At 41.7% G+C, this 23,915-nt stretch overlaps 2 protein-coding genes across 3 annotated transcripts in view; one reads left to right on the forward strand and one right to left on the reverse strand.

Moving 5' to 3' along the window:
* Nucleotides 1-3,277: 3,277 nt before the first annotated feature.
* c13h2orf76 (chromosome 13 C2orf76 homolog) lies at nt 3,278-6,789 on the reverse strand. The gene is made up of 5 exons (XM_035174192.2): nt 6,519-6,789; nt 6,391-6,441; nt 5,913-5,950; nt 3,717-3,798; nt 3,278-3,625 (listed from the first exon to the last, which is right to left on the reverse strand). Exons 1-5 carry the CDS (start codon nt 6,646-6,648, stop codon nt 3,549-3,551), a joined length of 378 nt encoding a protein of 125 aa, XP_035030083.1. The 5' UTR covers nt 6,649-6,789; the 3' UTR covers nt 3,278-3,548.
* Nucleotides 6,790-6,888: 99 nt separating this feature from the next.
* slc37a1 (solute carrier family 37 member 1) overlaps nt 6,889-23,915 on the forward strand; it is a 103,040-nt gene continuing 86,013 nt past the window's right edge. The window contains exon 1 of one of the 2 annotated variants that reach the window (XM_035174189.2): nt 6,889-7,367. The gene's annotated coding sequence lies outside the window, so the exon portion shown is untranslated. The remainder of the gene's footprint in view (nt 7,368-23,915) is intronic. The other variant, XM_047342533.1, reaches the window with a different exon arrangement.

A 23,915-nucleotide genomic window follows, 5' to 3' on the forward strand; every position in this document is an offset into this window, starting at 1 on the left:
GGAAATATAATGCATCTGAATTGCACATGGGAAAAGTTATAATTGTTACGAACTAGCAAAATAGAGAAACAGCAGATGTTGAACATATGTTAGATAGATAGATAGATAGATGTACTTTATTGATCCCAATTTGAATGCATTCTTTTTGCAGACCAGACCAGAGACCAATGCTGTTTAACTATAATTCTAATGTATCTCAACTCATACATGGTCGCATAGTTGAGTAATTTATGCTAAACAACGTTTGCGCTGCCTTTTTGCTACTTTTTATGAAAATAAAGTGGTAACCAGACATCTCCTTCATGAAAATATCGAGCAAGTGTATTTACTACATACAGCTTGGTGTTTATAGTTTTCTGTATGGTTATAGTGGTGTAGCCAAGGGGCCTGTACTACAAAGCAGGATTCACAGTTATCTGGGTAACTTCAGGTTTACCTCAGGGTTTTCAGTTCTACGAGGCTCATTTACTTCATAAATCACTATGGTTACTTATCCTGAACCACTAACCTGCTCCAGAGTAAGTTAAGTTGGAAATAAGAGATCAAGCCGTAGGAAAGCATCGCCCATGACAGCACCATTCTTAGAGGATCCTGTGGAGAGAAAAAAAGAAGAAAAAAGAAAGGATCCCATTGAACTATTAGAGTGTTAGGTCTCTGAGGAGGACAAGGTTCCTCAGTGACCGAAAAAAATCCTTTTGCCTAATCTGATAAGTGTCTTTATGAAAGACATATCATAACCAACCTGACACGTAGGAGCAATGTGCTCACAGAAACACAGACTGTGTCTGCATCGCTCTACATTTCTTTACTTGTGGGAGTTACTCATATTTGTGTACTTGGTGTATTAACAGCAGGATGACTGTGGATATTTTTATACTTGTAGCCTTGCTTTTAAGTAGGTTTATCCTACGAAATTAAATTGTTATTTGGAATGGGGGATAGTTAGTTTACAGATTTACCTTGTGACAGAAAGAACGTCAGTTTGTTTGCCTCCTGTTTTCAGACACATCACTCACAATGTTTGTGGCAGCTGTTCTTAAATTCAGCTTTGCTAAACGAAACCTCTTTTCAACATCGGCCGAGCCATCCTCAATAAACTTAAATATATCCCCCAGCCCATAAACATAGTGTACTTCATCCAATAAACCTAGGTAATTCACCCAATGCTTGATTTATATAGTATGCCTCTACAATCATCCTGTGTGTACATATAATTTTTTTCCAATTTAGAAATTATGCCTCGCTGGTCTGAAGTGTGGTTTGACAATTACTTTCCCGTATGCAAATGGTTTATGCTGGTTCTGATAATTTTATTATAATTTCATAGAGATCTCTATGTTATTAATGATCAACTTGGAGAGAAAATGTAGTGTGGCTTGTCCTATGTCAGAGTGGGCATACGTCGGATCTCCTCGTAAACATTTTTACATCGGAGGAGCGGCACAGCTGTAACCCACTAATTGCAGATCCACAATGTCACTATACACAAATATATTGTAGCTTCCTCCTTGGATGTCAGCAGGGTAGGGGGCCGCATACTGTTTCCTAAAATTGGGGGTAGGGGGTACCTAAAAAGGCACCCCTGGTTTGAAACCCAGTATTTCTGCTAGTTTACTATTAAATGGTAATGGTAAATGTGGCAATGGACGATGCCACCGGGGTCTCCCAAACACAGCCAAAGACAATCCAGTTCCTTTTCAGCATACTTTTATTACTTAATACACGTGAGCAAAGAAATTGAGTAATGACCCTTTCATTAGCATGGGCCTTTCAATGCTGACTGTTTTCCAGTAGCTATTTGCAGTGTTGTGCCAGTTCACACTTAAAAATAACTAGTTCAAAGTTCAGTTCATGCAGATGAAAATGAACTAGTTCACATTCAAAGTTAATTTTTGAATTATTTATTGGGATGATTTAGGTGACAAGTCCTGACTGTGAGCATCACGTCTCGCTGTACGGAGCACAAAATGTTGACGAGTCATTTTTCATGATGTTTAAATGCAGTCTCAAACTCTGGAGCGAATCAAACAAACACTAAATTACTTTATGTGCTGATCAGGTCCTGATAACTAGTGAGCGAGTGTTTATTAGTTAAAGTGAGAGCAGGTCAGAGTGGAGGAGGAAACAGAAACTCCAGCTTGGTACAAACCAACTGCAGCTTCTGCTCTGATCACTGAGCAGCTGAGACTAGAGAAACTCTGTTTTCATTGTTTCCAAAATCACTGACCTGCTGCTTGACGTGAACAAGGTCTGATCTCACTGTGTGTGTGTCTCTCTGAGCGAGTGAGTGGGGGCGGCGGGCGTAGACTGTGTGTGTGCGCTGTCTGGGAGCACGCACGCACATAAATTTAAGACATTGATTAATTTATTTCTGTATTTATTTATTTTATTCAACACTGCTCACAGCTACTGGACAAGTCAGCATTGAAAGGCAGAAGTAGTAGAACTGGATCATCACACTCCTGTGACCAATCCTGCATGACACTGAGGTCAGGACCACCTTTCTCATTAGCATACAGACACAGAATTAAATAATGAGGTAATAAATAAATGTGGAAATAAATTTAAGACATTTCATTTATTTACTTATGTATACATTTATTTATACTTAAGTCATGTTTCATCCTCGATACGGAGCAGACAACAGAACAAAACACTTTCCAATCTCTTACAGACAAACGGATGCTCCACGTCTCACCATCCACAAAACCATTGTGCGCAATAGTACTCACAGAGTGTAACTCTTCCAGAGTAAACATATCCATTGACCCCCTTGTGTTCTAACTTTAATTCAGAAGGTATTGCGGTACTACGATATCATGTCTGCTTTTGCAGACATGATATCTGCTTTTGCGAGGGGCTGCCTTCAAAGGTGTAACACCTGATCCTGCTTCAGTAGACATACAGTACCTGCAAAATCGACGGCATTGTCAAACATCCGAGGTTTGCCATGGCTGGTAGAAGTCTCTATAGTTGCTCTGGAGAAGATGGGAAATTAAAGCACTCCGCTGCTGCTTACATCTGCGTATTACACACCCTCCACCACATCATAGGGGAGGGTCCATGGGCATAGTGCAGGGAAGGTGAGTGTGGCTTAAGTTTTGGTGCAAGCGCATTTGCACATTCATGTGAAAAACAAAAATTCCTATTACTACTCTCGTTGATCCATCTCTGCCTTCGCTTTTACCTCAGCTAAACGAGAGAGATAAAAGCTAAGTTTTGTAAAGTTTTCTGACTGTATCTTGCGCACACACACACACACCATTATAAAGCAACATTTAAAGTAGCTGTAGCTATCAGAAAACTTTATTCAGCATAAAAGCAAAAAATACTTTTTGTGGTAACAATTACAATAAGAGAATGAATAGAAATAAAAAGGTATGCCAGTGTGGTACATAAGCTTCAATGTTAAAAACAACTCCACAAGGTAAAACTCTCAAAGAATTAACAGGATGGCATTATTTTGTTCTCCTTTTGGTCCTGGCATGCTCGACCTTTTGACTTCTGTCCTTAAATAATGTCCTCACCGAATGAGTAAAATACTGTGTTCACCAAGCAATTCGGGGATTTGTTTTATAGAGACCGTAGTCTTCTTTCTTGAAAAAGGCCACTTCTGTTTCATTTGCTGAAATGACAAATGGAACAAATACAATCCTTAATTTTATAAAATTGAATTAAACTATACAATCTTCTCAATGAAAATAGCAAAATCTTACCAACATCAGCAGCTCTAAGGGTTTGGCCATCTTGCAGAATGAGATTGTCATCGTCATCTAAACTCATCACCAGTTCATTAGTCTGCCAAAAGAAAACAACATTTTATTTCCACTTAAATGGCAACTTTGGAATTCTCTAACTTTAGACATTTGGCTTGCCCAATCACAACAATTGTGACAGCAGCTCCATCAACAGTATGTATGAACTCGGGATACATGCATAATATAGATGGCTGATGTATTATTGGCTGGTAAGTAAGAAATGGAAATAATTTGTGTTCATCTTCGGTTTTAGATATTATAACATTTTCTGCTGAGACACTCACTAAAGGGATTTGCAGAAACTTTTCTTTACGCAGGGCTCCAGACTAACTTTTTCATTTAGGTGAACCAGTGCATAATTTAGGTGCACCCAAAAAATGTCACTGCGCCTTTTGAAATTATAGGAATAAATGATATTATTGTGATCATTTTCAAACCATTTTAAACAACTGATATAATGATATTAGAGCATAATCATGCAAGTTCAACCTGTCAAAGAGCAATGAACTTGAAAAAGAATATTCAGTCTGACATTTGAATAACAAATACAAATTACAAATTAAATAAAACATTAATAAAATAAACCACATACAACCAAAGCAGTAAATGAAATGGACTCTCTGGCTCTGTTAACAAAAATGCTCTAAAATAAATATACAACATTTGGCACAGGATATATGTTCCCAGCTCTGTAAACAGGATGATTATGATTTAGATGAGCATTTAACTTTGTATTGTATTAGGTTAGTATTCCAGCCTTTTACCTAGGATTGTATGTGTGCCTGTCTCTGTCAGGTTGTGTGTGAAGAGCAACAATGACATATATTTTGTTATTAATCGATGGTGTTGCATTATGAATCTGGATCGTTCCAGTCACTTAAACCCTGATGTCCCAGCTGTGCGCTTCTTGTGTTGTATGTAGCAGAGAGTGCGCAACAAAATGTTTGACTATTTTTTCAAATGCGTGTCTCATAAACTCCGGAGTGAATCAAACAATCACAAGTATACGTCAGTACTGTTCAGATCGTGATGAGTGTTGATGTTTATGGTTTAAGTGTAAAGTGAGCACAGGTCAGCAGGAGTGTGGATGGAGAACACTCAGACAGAGATTCTGACACGGTACAAACCAACTGCGGATTCGGCTCTGATCCGTGTGTGTAAACTCCGCAGAGATGAGAAGAGGAAGCGACATGATTCAATGAAATACAGAGACACACAAGCTAAATGTTTGGTGCAAGGTCAGATCAAAGACATTTTTTAGTCATAGATTTTAAACGGTCGTACTCTGGAGCCCTGTTTACGACTGTGTTGGACAAGTTACTGAAAACTAGTAATTATCTTCCAACAGTGTCAAAACCTCACGATAACGCCTCACGTCATCCTCCCCTTCCAAACATGGAAGAGAACCTTTGGTAGTCTTCAGTTTTCATAAAAACTCAAAGGGTGTTTAGTTTGTCCAGTCTGGGCTACTACAAGAAACATGGCGGCCTCCATAGAGAGGACCCCCCCTGATGTAAATATAAAGTATATCAATATAAAGGGCCCATTCTAGGGTAAATAAAACCACAATTTGTATAATTTAGATGAAACACACATGTGAAAATTGATCTCAATAGATCCCTTTCACCTAAACCTTACACACTGGTCCTGTAAGTTACTCAACATATAATTTTGTGCAGGTGAAGGGGCTGGCGGGAGTTGCCCGGCGTAAACAAACATGGAAGACAGCTGCGAAAAAGGTAGTCAGTCGAAGGACAGTGAGGTTTAAACTGACCTCCTCCGTGAAAAGGTCTGTACAAGCAAAACTTGAAGGGTTGTATCGTAACCGGTCTGTGTTTGAAAGCAGATCAAGAGAAAAATGTAACCGTAAACGCTCACATCTGTGGCCTCAATGTTTATTACCAACTTCTTCTCCTTGGTTACCTCCCTAAACAGCGTGCTGCGTGTGAGGTCTAGTTGTACTTCTGCGCATGCGAGTCACATCACTGCCATCACCAGTTCACATTTGAGTCTGATCCTGGCCACATTTCAAAGATAATGTGAACAGCTACATAAAAAAATTGGATCTAGAAAAAAAATCTGAATTGAGAAGCAAGGCTTGCAGTGTTAACTTAGTGGGCCTTATTGAGGTCCAATGGAGTGATGGATAGATACCTTTGCTCCATGTGCTTGGTGGATTATCTTCATCGTGTCTGAAAATACAGTAAAAGACAAATCAAATGAAAAGCATGATTTTGCACAATGCATAAAGTAAAAATATAATATTACAGCTATATCAGATTTAGAGGATAAAAAACAATTATCTCTGGTACACAACGTGTCCTCATTTATTTGCCTCTCTGATCACTCCAATACCTTTTGGTTGTTAGTTAATGTAAATCAAGGAAACAATTTATTAATTCAAGTTTTATTATTTCTTCTGATATGCAACTGTTTGTTTTTTACTTTGATTGCTACAACATCTACCTCTCAGAATAACAAGGACAGCCTGCAACTGACAGGCCCCCCTGATTTTCAGTTCACCTCAGTCACTCTAAGCAGACCTCACAATATGTTGCTTCGACAAACGGTCTTAAAAACTGCATAACAAGTTCAGAGAAAATATGGAATATTATTAGATAAAGTCACATACCATAGGCATAGCTCCGGAAAGGCGGAGGAATTCCTGGTCTTGTCACAATATCTGGAAGAGGTTTGGGATGTAATATTACATAAATATTGTATGTTATGATATGATGCATCCTGCTCCATTTAACTCACCGTCTCTGACCAGCTGTATGAAGTCCTGCACCGTCTGGTCCAAGCTGACCCCGTGAAAAACTACTGGTTTGAAGTTTCTGTGCTCGAATGACCTGACCAGACGAACTGTGACCACGGCTTCATTGGCCATGTCCTGCTGCAGAACACCACGCGACCGTGCTTTTACTGCAATTTCAAACAGTTACGTGCAAGGATGTGTTTAGCATGTGTTTTAAGGCTGATTTCCGGGTATGTCCTAAGGCCAGACTAGTCGAGAATGTTCAGGAATGAAGACTCGAAGAGTCGATAACCGAGCGCTCTTTGGATTGCCTCTGCAGAGCCGGAGAGCCCCTGACCCGTTTTAGAACTACGCATGCGCGAGCCACCGCTTTAGACATACGCATGCGCGAGTTCCAGACCCACTCAAGGAAGGAAATTGAACATCTAGCATTTGTATTAACATAATCTAGGCTGAAAATTACAACACTAGTAGTGTGTGTGTGTGAGAGAGTGTGATGGTACATGTAAGAGAGTATAGTAGTGTGTGTGTGTGTGTGTGTGTGTGTGTGTGTGAGAGAGAGAGTATGATGGTACATGTGTAATGGGGTTCATTCTTAATAAAAGCTTTAGTTAAAACAGGATAATTTTAGCAGTGTTACTTTCCCAGTTATGTTTATATGTCATTGTAGATATAAGATCACAGCTCTAATTTACCTGACAGAACGGCGATGCCTATAGGACGCGGGGAGTCGGCGAAGTTTATTTAGGGACACCGTAGGAGCTCTCTCCCTCTTTCTCTCTCTCCACTGCTGGTCCTGTAAGGAAATTTAGCGGGGGCGCAGCAGGTGTGGACGCCAATTGTTTGTTGTGGTAAGTTGTATTAATTGAAGGTATGGCATAATTATGTGTTTTATGTTTGTTAATATTTTGAAACATTTTAATAACCTTTTTTAATGATTGTGTGACCTAATACGACAGGTCTGTTTCATAGGGCTGCCTTCAGGCAGGATATTTACGGTCACTGTTTTTTCCCACATTAAGATTTCATTTAGATTATTTGGCCTTGTTTAGAATTAGTTTTCTTTCTGATTAGTTTGTTTGATTTCTGGTTTCTTTGTTTTATTTTATTTTGTTCTTTGTTCTATGGGCAACGTGCAATATGGTTGACAGGTACTGTGCAATCCTGGTGTAATGGCTTGAATATTGGTGAGTTATTGGCTCCGTAAACTAGAGACCCTCTTCTGTTATTTCATTGTATAATATCGCTTGCAGTGATAATCCACTGGTGCAATCACACCAGTGTTAGGATTCTTAAAGTGTGCTGTGCTTGTTTTACACTTGATAATTTAGCTTTGTTAAATTGGGTCTTGAGCCTTTAACTTCTCTCTTTTTAATCTGTTATTTATATCAAGTATAGGCCAGTACTCCATACTTTGCACATGATCCTGTGCTGTTTGATCAGTCTTTTTAAATCATTTGTCAGACTTGAATAAATTGTCTATTTATGGAATCATCAGCCTCCCGTCCCGTTTATTCTGGATATATGTGGTGAACCCGATTGGCATTCAACTGTCACCCCAAACTTTTGACCACTACACATGTAAGAGTAGTGTGTGTGAGAGTGATAGTGTCCCTTGACCTGTTGATCTGACCCCATATACCTGGCAGAACAACAACCTAACAGAGCAACGTAACAAAATAAACACAGACTTGCTGTAAAATAATACAACATAGAGATAGGCCCAGTGAAAAAGGGGGAGAAAGCACCCTTTTCACAATCACATAGGCCAGAATGAGGATAAATCCATCAAAATCAAAGAGCATCTCAATAAACAAAAGTAGGAGATCAGATCATTGGTTCTATATTAATGGAGAACACATTCCATTGCTGTCTGAGAAACCTACAATAAGCCTTGTACGATGCTAAAATGCAAGCCTTAAACCTGGCAAATTAAAGCTGTGGTGCCCACACTTTGGCCTGTTATCCTAACTGATGTGTCCACTTACAGTAGTCGATGTTCCCCTCACAAGAGTTGAGAACATGAATAGAATGATCAACTCCTATGTGAGAATGTGGTTAGGAGTACCAAGATGTATGAGCAACATCGGCCTGTATGGACACAGCATACTCGAGCTGCCTATCTCAAGTCTTGTGGAGGAGTTTAAATGCACCAAGACAAAGCTGGAGTGATGACCCTCTCACACATCTATAAGGGCTGTTGGACCAGATTCAAGAGTTTATTGTCATGTGCACAACAATTACATTCAGCAGTCGCCTGGCAATGAAATGCTTGGGTCACAGGCTCTCTTCTAGCAATGCTCAAAATATTACACAAGCAAAAAAATATAGAATTAAAAATAAATATAGAAAAGAATATTGAAAGAAAAAAAAATATATATATACACCTAAAGAAAAAAATTCTGCAAATATGGTAAGGTGCAGAGTTAGAGGAATTATGGCAGATTGGAGGAGTTTAAAAGTCTTATGGCCTGGGGGATGAAACTGTCTCTGAGCCTGGTGGTGCGGGCCCGGATGCTGCGGTACCGTCGGCCAGACGGCAGCAGGCAGAACAGTTTATGGCTGGGGTGATAGAGGTCTTTAATGATCCAGTTGAACTTCTTCCTACACCGCTGGGTGTAGAGGTCCTCCATGGATGGCAGCTCCGTCCTGGTGATGTGCTGAGCAGACTTCACCACCCTCTGTAAAGCCTTACGGTTCAGGGCGGTGCAGCTGCCATACCAGGCGGTGATGCAGCCAGTCAGGATACTCTCTATGGTGCACCTGTAGAAATTGTGGAGAATCCTGGCGTCCATGTTGAGCCTGCGGAGGAAGAAGAGCCGCTGTCTGGCCGTCTTCCTGTGTGGTGGGTCCAGGTCAGGTCATCACTGATGTGGACCCCGAGGAACCTGAAGCTGCTGACTCGCTCCACTGTAGTCCCGTTGATGGAGAGGGGGCGTGTTCTACTCCTTGTCTCTTCCTGTAGTCCACGATCAGCTCCTTCGTTTTGCTGACGTTGAGTTGGAGGTTGTTTTCCTGCACCAAGATGTCAGGGCTCTGACCTCCTCTCTGTAGGCCTACTCATCGTCGCCGGTGATCAGGCCTATGACAGTCGTGTCATCAGCAAACTTTATGATGGCGTTGGAGCGCTGGGTGGCCACACAGTCATCCGTGAACAGGGAGTACAGGAGAGGACTGAGCACGCAGCCCTGGGGGGCACCGGTGTTTAGAGTCAGGGTGGAGGATGTGGTGCTGCCTATCCGCACAGCCTGTGGTCTGCCCTCCAGGAAGTTCAGGATCCATCAGAGGGTGATGTTGAGCCCAAGGTCTCTGAGCTTGGTGACGAGCTTCAGGGGCACGATGGTATTGAACGCTGAACTGTGGTCAATGAACAGCATTCTCACATATGTGTCCCTCTGGTCCAGGTGGGAGAGGGCAGTGTGAAGGGTGAGGGAGATGGCATCTGCAGTTGCCTGTAGTCAGGGAGGGAGGAGGTGATGAAGGATTTGACTAACCACTCAAAACACTTCACGATGGTGGAGGTGAGTGCTACTGGGCGGAAGTCATTCAGGCAGAGGGTTTTTGTATTCTTCGGAACAGGGTCAATGATGGTCTCCTTGAAGTATGCGGGGACTACAGACTGGAGCAGTGACGGGTTGAAAATGTCTGTGAACACATCTGCCAGCTGATCTGCATTGACCATTTATGGTTAAATGTGGGCGTGTAGAGGGCGGAATATGAGGCAGATCCACGTTCGAACGTTTCCAGGTGGACTGTGATTTATAAAGGGAACATTGCGTTTAGGTGTGCATGCACAAGGTTTTATAAACCAGATTTTTTCTTTGCATACGCCATTTTCAGCTTTTGTGCGCACGTACACTTTTAGTATGAATCATACGTACCGTTTTATAAATGAGGCCCCAGGAGTGGTCAGATAGAGCAAGCCCGAGATTGGTAGATGTTGGTGGACGTTGGCTAGCGGCTTACAGTCCCATCACATATCGTCGCTTCCACCCTGAGAACAGACCTGATACTCTGGTCCAACACCCGGCGGATATACTTCGTACTTCGAAACAGACTGAAAAATGATTTTAAACGATATAAATGACATATTTTATATGATATCAATTATCAAATATGCATCCCATACTTTGTATTCCCCTTCTGTTGTCCTGGAGTTTTAATTTTCCCAATTTTTCCAATCGCATAATTAAATGTACCCCTCTGCCCATCCACTACAAGCACACAAGCAGATAGACAGAGAGGGAAAGGGGGCTATGAAGACCATCATTTACCCCCGAACCCCGACATTCAACGGGTACAACAACAAGCGGAGAAAGCAGAATCGCGGGCTGACCGGCGCGGAGAAATGCATGTCCCAGTTAGCTTTGTTAGTGAATGGTTTCCCCCAGATAGGAGGTGACCCTTATTCCATATCGGGGATGATTTACACCATATGCTTTTAACCTTTAGGAACTTTTCTGCTACTTTGAGTTGAAATTTGGTCATAATATAAACCACATGTCCTTTAACCTTATTGGAGCTATTATCTCCTGTTCCACATTTTCCATGATAAAACTATCTCCTTCTGTCCAATAGCTGAGGTTTTTTAAAATCAATGCCCAATGATAGAATTTCTAATTTGGACATGCCCATCTCCCACCTGACGTTTTGAATTGACGAGCTACCCACTTTATACTGGGTTGTTTACCGTTCCAAACATAATATCATAATAAAGAATGCAGCTTTTTCCAATATCCTTCTGAGGAAGCAAGTGGGATCATTGAACTAATAAATTTGGGGTAAAATGTTCATTCTGATGACTGATGGGACTGACGCTGGAAGATGTCTCCATCTTTTGATATATTCTTCTATTTAAAAAATAATAACGCTATTTAGTGAGATGTGGCACCTACTGTAATAGGGGAAATCTGAGGACATTTCCGAATTAATTGTGCAAGTGGTTCAATGGAAATATTAAAGATCAGAGGAGATTGGGCATCTCCCTGCCGTGTGCCCTGCTGAATATCAAATAAATCGGAGAAGCCTCCTCCCACACATATCCGAGCTGAAGGATTAGCATATTGTGTTTGAATCATTTTAATAGATTTATCTCCAAAGTTAAATTATTTTAGCAGTGACGGGCGACAGTGGCTGACAGGTAGAGTGGTCGTCTGCCAACCAGGTCGGCAGTTTAATCCCTGTCTTCCCCATCTGCATGCCGAAGTGTCCTTGGATAATGGCAAACTGTACTGTAAAGCGTTTTGAGTGGTCATCAAGACTAAAAATACAAACCATTTACCATTTTACAACCCTACAAAGATAAAGTATATATAGGAGGCGGCAAATGTTATCAGAGGCAAGACAACGTCCCCTGATGAATCCTGTTTAGTCTGGGCTACTTATTATCCCAACCATTGTCTCAATTCCACCTGGTAGGAACCTGGAAAATATCTTCAGATCTCCTATTAACAGAGAAATTGGACGATGATTAGCACATTCCAAGGGTTCTTTACCGGGTTTGGCTATGACCGTGATCAGGGCTGTATTTACGTAGGTCTCTGTGAAAACTGCCATTTTCAGGACTTCACACAAACGACCGCCAAACCCAAATGGAACAGCAGATGCTGTTGAAGTGCCAGAGGTCAAAGCAAGAAATCAGTGCTGCCTTGTTGCAACAGCAAATAAAGTCTAACCAACTGAAAGAGCAGGAGCTTCAACAGTTACCAAAGTCGAAACCCAAGGCAGCTTATTTCATCCCTGAACTGGGATTTTACATTTTTGCAAGAAATCCCACATTACAACAGTTAAACAAATGTAGGAAAGTGGATTTAATTCTTGTCACTAATGTTTTTGATGTGCAAGTGCCAGTAAATACAAATAAGAGGAGCTGAGACAGCTCTTGATTGAGAAGCTGGTGGAGAAGAGGTTGTTTGCTGGTCCATCCACTGCAGACGGAGAGAGGAAAGCTGACGTGGGTCTCAGGGATGTCGGCAGAGGAGCTCCGGCTGAAATCAGGAATTACAAGTGCAGGCTATGGAACGCCAGTCTGGAGTCGCTCCCCATTCACCTGTCACACAGCAACACGCACCCACCCCCACGAGAAAGCTTTGACATGAGCAGGCACATTGCACTGGTGTCACCTTTCAGAGAGTCTGAGGTGGATTCGTATTTTAATGCATTTGAGAACATTGCAGCCACTTTAAACTGGCCAAAGGCTGTTTGGTCGTTATTGCTTCAATGTATCTTAGTAGGGAAAGCTCAGGAGGTGTGTGCCACCCTCACAGTGGAACAGAGTCTGAAGTATGATATTGTAAAGGCTACTGTGTTACGTGCGTATGAATTAGTGCCTGAAGCATATCAACAAAAGTTTAGTTGTGGAAAAAATGTCAACCAGACCTAAGTGGAGTTTGCTCGTGAAAAAGGGGTTGTCTTTGATAAATGGTGTCAGGCCAGTAAAGCCAAGGATTTTGCGCAGCTGCGAGAGCTTATGTTGTTAGAAGAAGTGTGTGCCAGAGTGGATCGTAGTTTACCTGAACAGACAAAAGGTTGGTCTCTTGCCAAAGCTGCTGTTCTTGCGGATGAGTTTGGTCTAACTCATAAAAGTGTTTTTTGTCTCCCATGCGTTACCAGACCCCTGTGTCTGCTGAAAATTTAAATCCCCGGTCTCCTTAAGTCTATCGGACGCTCTGAAGTATAGCGAACGCACCGGCAACGAGGCAGGGATCATTTCACTCATTTGATTGGTTGACCAGTGGTCAACACTACACCTGGCATTCTATTGGTTGGGGAATTCTGACAGGGTTGTTGCAATCAAAAAAAAAACCAAGAATAGAGGAGAAATCTAAGAGCAGACGATTCACAAGTGCACAGAAAGCAGCTCAAGTGCAAACACAGGAAATCCGTGCGAGCACACAGTTTGAGCAGAAGCAAAGCAAATTTAAGTGCAAACAGGGGCTATTTGAGTGCATTACATTTCATTTAGCTGACGCCTTTATCCAAATCAACTTACAATAAGTGCATTCTACAATGAGGGTACAAACCCAGAACAACAAGAATCAAGAAAGTACTATTTATTCAAGAAAGCCAAACTACAGTGCTATAAGTAAGTGCCATTTAAGTGCTACTAAATTGTTAGTTTAAACTTTTATTCAAGGTATAGTCGGAAGAGGTGTGTTTTTAGTTTGCGGTGGAAGATATGTAGACTTTCTGCTGTCCTGATGTCATCGGAGAGCTCATTCCACCATTACGGAGCCAGGACAGCAAACAGTCGTGAGTTTGTTGAGTGTTTAGCTCGCAGTGAGGGAGCAACAAGCCGATTGGCAGATGCAGAGTGGAGTGAACGGGCTGGGGTGTAACGTTTGACCATGTCCTGGATGTAGACTGGACCTGATCCGTTCGCAGCATAGTACGCAAGTACTAATGTTTTAAAATGGATACGGGCAGACACTGGTAACCAGTGAAGGGAGCGGAGTAGTGTGGGTGAATTTAGGTATGTTAAAGACCAGTCGAGCTGGTGCATTCTGGATGAGCTGCAGAGGTCGGATGGCACTGGCAGGTAGACCAACCAGGAGGGAGTTACAATAGTCTAGGCGTGAGATGACCAGAGCCTGGACCAGAACCTGTGCTGCCTTCTGAGTGAGAAGGGGTCGTATTCTCCTTATGTTGTGCAGCATGAATCTACAGGAACATGTTGTTGCAGTAATGTTGGCAGTAAGGGAGTTGTCAAAGGTAATAGTCATGTCATGGATGGGAGAGCCTTTCCCTGGAAGGAAAAGTAGTTCAGTCTTGTCAAGGTTAATTTTCAGGTGGTGTGCGGACATCCACTGAGAGATGTCAGTCAGACAGGCAGAGATTTGTGCTGCTACCTGTGTTTCAGATTGGGGAAAAGAGAGGATTAGTTGGGTGTCATCAGCATAGCAATGGTAGGAAAAGCCATGTGAGTGAATGACAGAGCCCAGAGAGTTGGTGTACAGAGAGAAGAGGAGGGGACCCAGGACGGAACCTTGAGGGACCACAGTAGTGAGAGGACAAGGTTCAGAAACAGATCCTTTCAAAGTTACCCGGTAAGTCCGGTCGTTGAGGTAGGATGAGAGCAGGGAGAGAGCAGAGCCTGTGACACCCAGGTCCTGAAGGGAGGAAATAAGGTTCCTAGCAAGGGCAGGGTTTTGATGAAAAGTAATACACAATCTGAACATAAATTCAACAAGTCATGCTTTCAAACTGAAAGAAGGAAAAAAACTCCATATTGCAGGGGTTGATCTCATTATCAGAAATTATTTGGCTGCAGAAAAAGGGTTTCCTGCGACTCCAGAGGTGACTGAAAATCAGACTGCTGATGTGCGTGTTGCTCCCGCTCTGCTCGACTTGCCTCTCGTTTCACGACGCACACCGAGAGTTCTAAGTTTGGTGATTTAGCGGAACTTTTGGATAATTTTTGGAAGTCATCTGATGAATCGGTCAGCCCCTCCTCTGAAAATAAAAGTGTACCTGACCTGTTACTGTTGATGTGTTACCAGATGAGAAAGAGTTGTGTTTAGCTGTAGAGAAAGATCAGCTCATCAGAGCGCAGAAGTCTGATTGTACGCGTTAACTACCTGTCTGTCTGCTGCCCAGAATCAGAAAAATATTATCCAGCCTTCTGCATTTGCTGCGAGAGAGGTGGCTTGCAGACGGACCCATAGTCTAAAGCAGGGGTCGGCAACCTTTTGTTGTGCCAATGTGAACATTTCTTGTTACTTAGTCTGCCATATCAAAATTCTTTTTAATATTATGTTTTATTATTGAACTGCATTAATATTTCCAACAGACATGTCATTTTATTCCATCCATATTGGCTATATATAGAACAACACTCTAAAGAAGCATGTTTATCTCATTATGATTGCAATAATAAGTCTGTCATTATCCCCACCAACCACACTCATATTCAGATTTGCGAAAGCTTGCTTCAATCGCATGGTTTTTGGCAGTGGCAAAGACTTTGAGAGAGTTGACCTGCTTCCCATACCTGGACACTGCACGTTTGATTCTCCCTTGTCTGACTCATCTTTGAAACTTCTTTCGTGCTTTGTCTCAAAGTGGGGCTTAAAGGGGACATAGCATGCCAATTTTACCACAAGTTGATATGGTTCCTTGGGGTCTTAATGAAATGTCTGTAACATACTTTGGTCAAAATACCACAAGGATCATTTAAAACAGCACCCTTTTTACCCTGTCTAAAACAGCCCTCCACAGAGTGACCTGTTTTGAGTGCCTGTTCCTTTCAATGCTAATGAGCCAGCTCCCCCCTCCCCCCTCATGATTTTAAACGATATAAATTACATATTTTATATGATATAAATTATCAAATATGCATCCCATACTTTGTATTCCCCTTCTGTTGTCCTGGAGTTTTAATTTTCCCAATCACATTGTTAGGGTTGCCATCGTTAAGGGTTGAATAACCGGGCACCGATATCCTTGATTCTCGGAGGAATAACACACGCAGCCGTCATCTGTGTTTTACTTGAACCGGAAGTGATTCACTTTATTGCGCACTCTCCAGTTATATCATAATAAAGCATAGACTTCAGTATAAGGGCACATATTAACAGAAAACTTAACACCCCCACTTGCTCTTATACTGTACAAGTTACATTCAACACAAATTAATAAACAATGGTGTTCTTCACATTCCAAAAATGTAACTCCTAAACTTTTCCCCTTTGACCTTTGTTGCAGGCTTAGTCAAAATGTCAGCAACCATATCAACTGTTGGACAATACTCAATGGTTATCTTATTATCACTCAATGCAGATCTAATGAAATGGTACTTGATGTCAACATGTTTACATCTCTGATGACAAACTGGGTTCTTTGATAGTGCAATTGCACCCTGGTTATCTTCGAAGATTTTTTACCGGTGCATATTTACACTCACCATCCATACCTTGCATTAGCTGTACCAAATACAAACTTTCTTGAGTAGTTGCAGCTAGTGCCATGTATTCTGCTTCACATGTGGACAAAGCTACAGTTTGTTGCTTCTTGGACTTCCATGAAATAACAGGTCCATCATTAGTCAGACTAAAACAATACCCTGTAAAACTACGTCTGTCACTTTGATCTGCTGCCCAATCAGCATCACTGTATGCTACAAGTTATAACTTTTGTTCATGACTTTTGTAACATAACTCCTGGTTAATTGTACCTTTTAAGTACCTTAAGACATGCTTGGTAGTGATCCAGTGTTGTTCTTTTGGCTCTGATAGATACTGTGACAGTTTGGTGACTACCCAACTCAGATCTGGTCGAGTACATGTCATTAAATATATCAAGCTGCCTACCACTTCACGATATCTTTTTGAATCAACAAGTTCACCTTCACCATCAAAATCTTGTCTCTGCTCACATGGAGTCGATCTTGGTTTACAGTCAGACATGTTAAACTTATCCAGTATCTTTGTTATGTATCTCTTTTGATTCATCCTTACTTCTCCTTTCGTTTGTGTAAAGTCAATCCCTAGAAAATGATTAAGTTTTCCAAGATCCTTCATCTTGAATTTGGTACATAACATTTCTTTCACTCCATTGATCAAGTCATTATCACTCGCAGCAATAATTAGATCGTCGACCCAAATTATTGGTATTATCCTCTCATATCCAGTTTGTTTACTGTAGACGCAATGATCAGCTGGATTCTGTATAAAACCATTCTCACTGAGGTGATCATGTAGCATCTTATTCCAGTTTCTCCCAGATTGTTTCAGACCATACAATGATTTGTTCAACCTGCAAACTAGTCTTTCACTTGTGTCTGATTTGACTTGAAATCCTTCAGGCTGCTCCATGTATATCTCACAATCAATTGGAGCATGTAAATAAGCAGTCTTAACATCCATCTGATGTACGTCAAGGTCATACTGAGCCGCCAGTTGCATCAAGCTCCGTTCTGATGTCATATTTGCAGTTGGCGAAAAAGTCTCCCTGTAGTCTATCCCTACCACTTGACTATACCCCTTTGCAACATATCTGGCTTTATATGTCTCAGTCTTATCTGTGTTTTCTTTGATTGCATAGACCCACCTACCCCACTGCATTTTTGTCCTCTGGTAGTGTGGTCAAAGTGAATGTATCATTTTCCTTAAGAGAACTCATTTCCTCCTTCATCGCATCAATCCAAAGTTCAGACTTTGATGAGTTCATGGCTTCTTTAAAGGTTTTTGGTACATTACACAACATTCTGTAACAATAATCAATAGTTAATGGTACATGGTCATCACACTCTACTTTATACTCATAGTCTTTTAAGTACTGAGGGCTTCTCCTCTCTCTGTCGGGATAGCGTGTACTATGACTATCTCCTCCCTTTCCTGTCTGAGTTTGTGTAGTTTCAGTGTGGGGTTCCTGTGTCCCGTTTGAACTTAGGTCTGTCACTGTATCTTTTGGCATGGGGGATACAAATCTCTTCCCAGAAAGATCTTCATCGCTTGTCTCCAGATTTGTCTGAGTCTGTCGATCTACTACACCTTTTAAAACAAATTTCACCAGCCTGTGTTTCAGAACTCTCCCTGTATTTGGATTATAGACTAGGTATGATGGACTGTTCTTGTCATAACCCACAAAAATCCCCTTGTCACACCGTGAGTCAAACTTTTTCTTGTTCTGTTTGTATGTATAACACACAGATCCAAATATCTTCATCTTTGACAAGTTAGGTTTTCTCTTTGTCAGCACGTAATATGGAGTCTGTCCTACACGTCTATTGTAACATCTGTTGCGTATGACAGCAGCAGTCATTACAGCATAAGTCCACAGTGGCTTTGGAAGATTGCTCTCCAGTAACATGCATCTGGCCATTTCAAAAAGTGTTCTCCAGTTCCTCTCAGCTGTCCCATTTTGATGGGGTGAGTAAGGTGCTGAAGTTTCATGTTTGATCACATTCTTACTCAGTAGCGACTGGAAGTCTGTTGCCGTAAACTCTGTGCCATTGTCTGATCTAATACGCTTGATATTTCCATACGGTGCCATATCAGCAATGAATTTCTCTGTGGCTTTAGTAGTATCACTCTTTACCTTTAGGAAATAGACAAATACTGCCCCTGAATAGTCATCAGTGAATGCTAATGTGTATCTAAATCCATCTTTTGCCACTGGTTCAATCGGGCCAGCTAAATCAGTGTGCACAAGCTCAAGTGCTGCTTTAGCTCTTTCATCCGGTTCTCTGTTCCTACTCTGCACAAATTTTCCTTGTATACAGATTTCACAATTCAGGTTAGATTTATCAACCTTGCCCTTGATTGTCATTCCCTCTGTTACCTTCTCAAGTTTTGACACATCATCATAGTTACAGTGAGTATTTCGTGCCATGTTTGAATATCATAACACCCATAACATACATCATCATCATCAGTCACATCATCTTCAGTGTTTAAATAGTAAAGTCTGTTATACTCTTTAATGGCAAATGTTGTACCGTTCTTGTGTATGAGCTGGTTACACCCATGGCGAAAGTTCACTTCAGCTCCGTTGACTGTCGCTGCTTTGACAGAGAAAATGTCCTGTGGATAGGACGGTATGTAGAGCGCACCCTTCAGCGTTGCAGTCACACGATGGCCCTCTGTGTCCGTCAGGTAGATCTCTGCCTCACCTTTCCTCAAAGCGACACCGCTTGTTCTTGTTCCGTCAGCTAACTCTACAAAGTGGTTTTTCGGCTGGAAATTCTCATCAAACTTCTTAAACTTTACAATATTCGTGATTATGTGTGACGTTGCTCCAGTATCCACCATCAGTCCTTTATGAGTTACTCCACGTGCCGGACAGTCATTTATACTGAATGCAAATGAGTGGTCTTCCACGTCAGTTGCTTGTTTTACATCGTCCCTTCTTTTTCGTCTGCAGTTCGTGTCTTTATGAGTGGAGCTCTTGCAAAAACTGCACCACTGTCTCTGGTCTTTACTGCTGCCCACGATGGTACACTTCCTGGCCATATGCCCTTTCTGGCCGCAGTTGTAGCAGGTGATCTTGGAGTTATCTCTCCCCTTCACCCAATTACTTGCCTTCATCACATTGTCTTCACTCAAGTTGGCATTATATTTTTCCGTGCTCTCGTAGCTTCTCAACTTGGTTTTAAACTCACCAAAAGTTAACTTCTCATCCCCTTGTGTAATGTGGATGGAAAATGGCTTAAATGAATCAGGCAACCCCTTTAGAATCATAGCAATCAACAGTCCGTCGCTCAGAGTTTCCTCAGCATTTCTCAGTGCTGTGATGGCCGTTTCTGCGCGGATAATATAGTCCGTGACACTCTCGTTGGACATCTTCACTAGAGACGTTAACTCTGTGTAGAGGCTAATCACGCGAGGTTTCCCTTTTCCTGCGTAATGCTCTCTCAGCATCTGTAGCGCCTTTTTCCCATTGTCCGCTGCCTCTCTCATTATCAATGAAAGACTCTTGTCATCCAGAAACTGAATCAATTCAGCGTAAGCTTCTTAATTTTTCTCACCATCAATGCTGCCGTCGTCTTCCTCACCTGGCTCATCCAAGATGGTCGCTCTCAGTCTGATAAGTCGCATGTGGCCCAAAAACTTTGTTTCCCACAGCTCGTAATTCTTCTCATCTCCGTCAAAACATAAACGGTTCCATCGGTTTCCACCTTCCCTCCTGGGCCCATAACCTGTTAGGGTTGCCATCGTTAAGGGTTGAATAACCGGGCACCGATATCCTTGATTCTCGGAGGAATAACACACGCAGCCGTCATCGGTGTTTTACTTGAACCGGAAGTGATTCACTTTATTGCGCACTCTCCAGTTATATCATAATAAAGCATAGACTTCAGTATAAGGGCACATATTAACAGAAAACTTAACACACATAATTAAATGTCCCCCTCTGCCCATCCACTCCAAGCACACAAGCAGACAGAGAGAGAAAGAGAGGGGTGGGGGGGGGGCTATGAAGACCATCATTTACCCCCGAACCCCGACATTCAACGGGTACAACAACAAGCGGAGAAAGCAGAATCGCGGGCTGACCTTATATATACAGTCTATGGGGCTGACCAGCGGAGAAATGCTCGTCCCGTGTGAACAGCCAGGCGGCTGCGCGCTGGAGAACGGCGCCAAGGCCATGTAGGGAGACTTCCAGTGCCTTGTTACGACACAAAACCCAGGAAGCTCAATCGAGTCGCTCAAGCATGACGTTTCTGACTTAGAGGAACCATAACAAAACGCGCAAGTGTTTTTTTCCCAGAGTTTTTGGGTTGGTAGACATGCCAGATACCCACATTAACGTGTAGAAGCACTAACAAAGTGGAATTTGCATGCTATGTCCCCTTTAACACTGGACGTTCGGCACACAACATTTTCAAAACATAACGTGCACACAGACATAGTCTTCTGCCCATGAGGGCTGAAATGCCTGTACCTTCGTTTTTTTAGCATGCCATCACCAATACACCTAAACGGCTGCACTTCACGGAGATATATGTGGGAAAATGCAAGCAGCGCCGGCTGGGAGGCTTCTTCGTATTATTATTTAATGGCGATTGGCATCCAGCCTGTTACTGGCACCTAGTGGCTGGGAGGTGTTAACATCAATCAAGCTAAATAATACAGGCTGTGTGACGGCAAAACCTTTGAACATTTCTTTAATAAGAAATCGCCTGTGTGCCAATGATTATGGCGCTGCGTGCCAATAGTGGCGATGATGACGGATTGCGTGAGCAGCCTTTTTAAGTTCTGTGTGTGCACTCAGAATTTTCCAAAATCTTGGAAAAACAGGATTGACATTTCTCTTGTTCTTAATTATCAAACATTTCTTGGGGGGAAGAAATGTTTGATCTTAGGAGGGGTGTTATGACTGAGTCATAATGTGTATATGTGTGTGATTTATGGTGTTTATGCTCTCCCTGATGCCTATTTGACCAGATTGATAAAAAAAATCATATTTGTTTGGACTGCAATCTACTGTGGCATTGGTCATCCTTGGGAGTGGGGTGGAGGGGAGCATGGCTCAATGTTTACATAGCTGGACTTTCCAAAATGGGGTAACTGCCCATTCCACAATGCACAAATTGATACGATTGACAAAAAAGTGGCTAGAACCCAACAAGAACAGCTCCGCAGACATTATAAAGACCCTATTTATGGATCGTTATGAAAGATCTCTGCCTTGCTAGTTTCTTACCAGAAATTTACACCGGCCACAGACTTGGAAGAAGCAGGAGAGCAGTACCAGGTGGACTCAGACATGCTCCGCCAAACCCGTAAAGAGCCTATTGCTTCTGGCCCAGCCCGGCCAAGTGTGTTTTGCCAAAAAGGTCCTTAGCCAGCCAACCGTCACTCTGTCCCACCCAATATAATCTTTTATCTTTTATCAAACCTCTGAATGGTAATTTTCTTTAAAAACAACAGTTGTCACATAAACCTGTTTACGGTCATTTTCTTTAATGGTAAACTACTGTGAACCAAATTACAGTCTCTGTGATAAACACAGTACAACTGTAGGATAATAATAGTATTTTATTTAAATGTTAAATTTTACGGTAAAATACTGGCAGCTGTGGTTGCCAGAAATTCACCGTAAAAAATACAGTACAAATTGCATTACAAATAGAGCGCCACTGTAAACCAAGGGACAGACACTATTAGTGCATTTAAATATTCTCTGTGAAAAATAGATTTAACTGATTCAATAACTTGTTCATTAAACTCTCAAGGCAGTGTTGATGTTTTTGCTGATCTTGAAAAAACGTGTGTGCCCAAGGACAATCTATGGTGGACTGAATAAACATTATGAAAAAATTGTCACTTGCCCTTGGTTAATCAAGAGTAATGATTCACTGAGTCCAGACCTGACTGAAGAGGGGGCTCAACATGGGATAGAGTGTCACACGGACACCATGTCCAAGATATTGGAACTTGAAGTATGTGTTGTCACCAGTTCTGCTTGATGATTGACATGTTGTCCATCAGGTGTTCACTGTAGACTAGGGCTGCAACTAACGACTATTCTGATAGTCGATTAATCTATCGATTATTGAAACGATTAATCGACTAATCTGATTATGAATCACACAAATACTCAATAGCTCTTATTTAGCCATCAGCTTTTAAATTTAGCTTGAGGTTGTTCGCGGCATGTGATGACTGACAATAAAGATCGATACTTCTTTCAAATATGTCTTTTAATAAACTTTGCTGCATATTAGGCTACTATTGGTACAAAAATAAAGAAAACAAGTTTTTGTCCATTTAAAACCAAGGACAGGTAAAGTGCTAATATAAAAAAATTAATTTAAATTCAAGTTTCCCTTTGAACAAAGAACAGGCAAAGTGATATTCATTATTCATTCGGGATAACATTACACTTTTAAACTCGTTAAAAAAAAGTTTTAAAAATCTGCATTCAAACCATATTTTTGTAATGGATTCTAGAATCCTGCACACAGGTATTGAGGGAGTTGCCAAGACAACTCCGTATATATATATATATATATATATATAGCAAGCTAGAGGCGAGTCTGCATCGTCTACGTTACGATGTCCAACGTGCCGCCTCTTCAAATGCTCGTGCATAACGGACATGCTCCCATAGAAAGCAAGGTCCGCCTTATAAATATTGCAGGTAGTTTTTTTTCGGGCTATGTTAAGGGTGAAGTTCTCCCATACTTTTGACTTTCTGGTACGCGATGGTGTTGCAACGGACACCGCCATTGGTCTATGTTTTGTCGCTATTGCACATGCGCGACTTTCAGAGATAGGAAGGGAGCGAGATGGCTCGCTCCTCAGCTACTTCCATCAGCACCTCCGGTAAAACAACGTTTAGTTCAGCTGCACGACACGAAAAACAAGCGCTATGACGTAACCAATGAATCATCGACTATTAAATTCGTCGGCGACTATTTTTGTCATTGATTTTTGTCGACTACGTCGATTAATCGTTGCACCCCTACTGTAGACTGGCACTATCCTCTCTGCCGCCACAAAACAAACAAAGCCAAAGTTAGATTGATTCAGTGCTTAAGCATGATGCTTACATATAGACAAACTCACAGCCTTCTGTTGTTAATTGAGTTCCTTAAACGTAATTAGGGCCCGAGCACCTCCGGTGGGAGGCTCTATTGTATTTCGAAGGATTTTTATTTCCCTTTTGGGGCGTTTTCAGGGCCTAGACATGCTCAAATTCTCACCAAAGTTTGCAGGAAATTGAAAACCCTAAAAAGTATTTGAATTCTGGAGTAATTTGAAATGGGCATGGCAAAATGGCTGAACAGCGCCATCTAAGGAAAAGCCCCTCAGTTAGCTTTCACCGATCTTCACAAAAATCAGGACACCTGTGTATCATGACCAGATGCACAAAAAAGTGCACAAAAAACAGGAAGCCCGCCATTTTGGATTTAGTGGCCATTTTCCACATTTTTACTTTGACGAACTTTT

The sequence above is a fragment of the Hippoglossus stenolepis genome, chromosome 13, assembly GCF_022539355.2.
Source record: "Hippoglossus stenolepis isolate QCI-W04-F060 chromosome 13, HSTE1.2, whole genome shotgun sequence".
In the NCBI taxonomy this organism is placed as follows: Eukaryota; Metazoa; Chordata; class Actinopteri; order Pleuronectiformes; family Pleuronectidae; genus Hippoglossus; species Hippoglossus stenolepis.

What these genes read in the sequence shown, in the direction of transcription:
- c13h2orf76 (XM_035174192.2), bottom strand. Translation starts at nt 6,648, where the DNA reads ATGGCCAATGAAGCCGTGGTCACAGTTCGTCTGGTCAGGTCATTCGAG. An exon ending in ACCAAGCACATGGAGCAAAG is followed by an intron (nt 3,799 to 5,912) that starts GTATCTATCCAT and finishes TTCTTTTGGCAG; the next exon opens with ACTAATGAACTGGTGATGAG. An exon ending in CCTTAGAGCTGCTGATGTTG is followed by an intron (nt 3,626 to 3,716) that starts GTAAGATTTTGC and finishes TTGTCATTTCAG; the next exon opens with CAAATGAAACAGAAGTGGCC.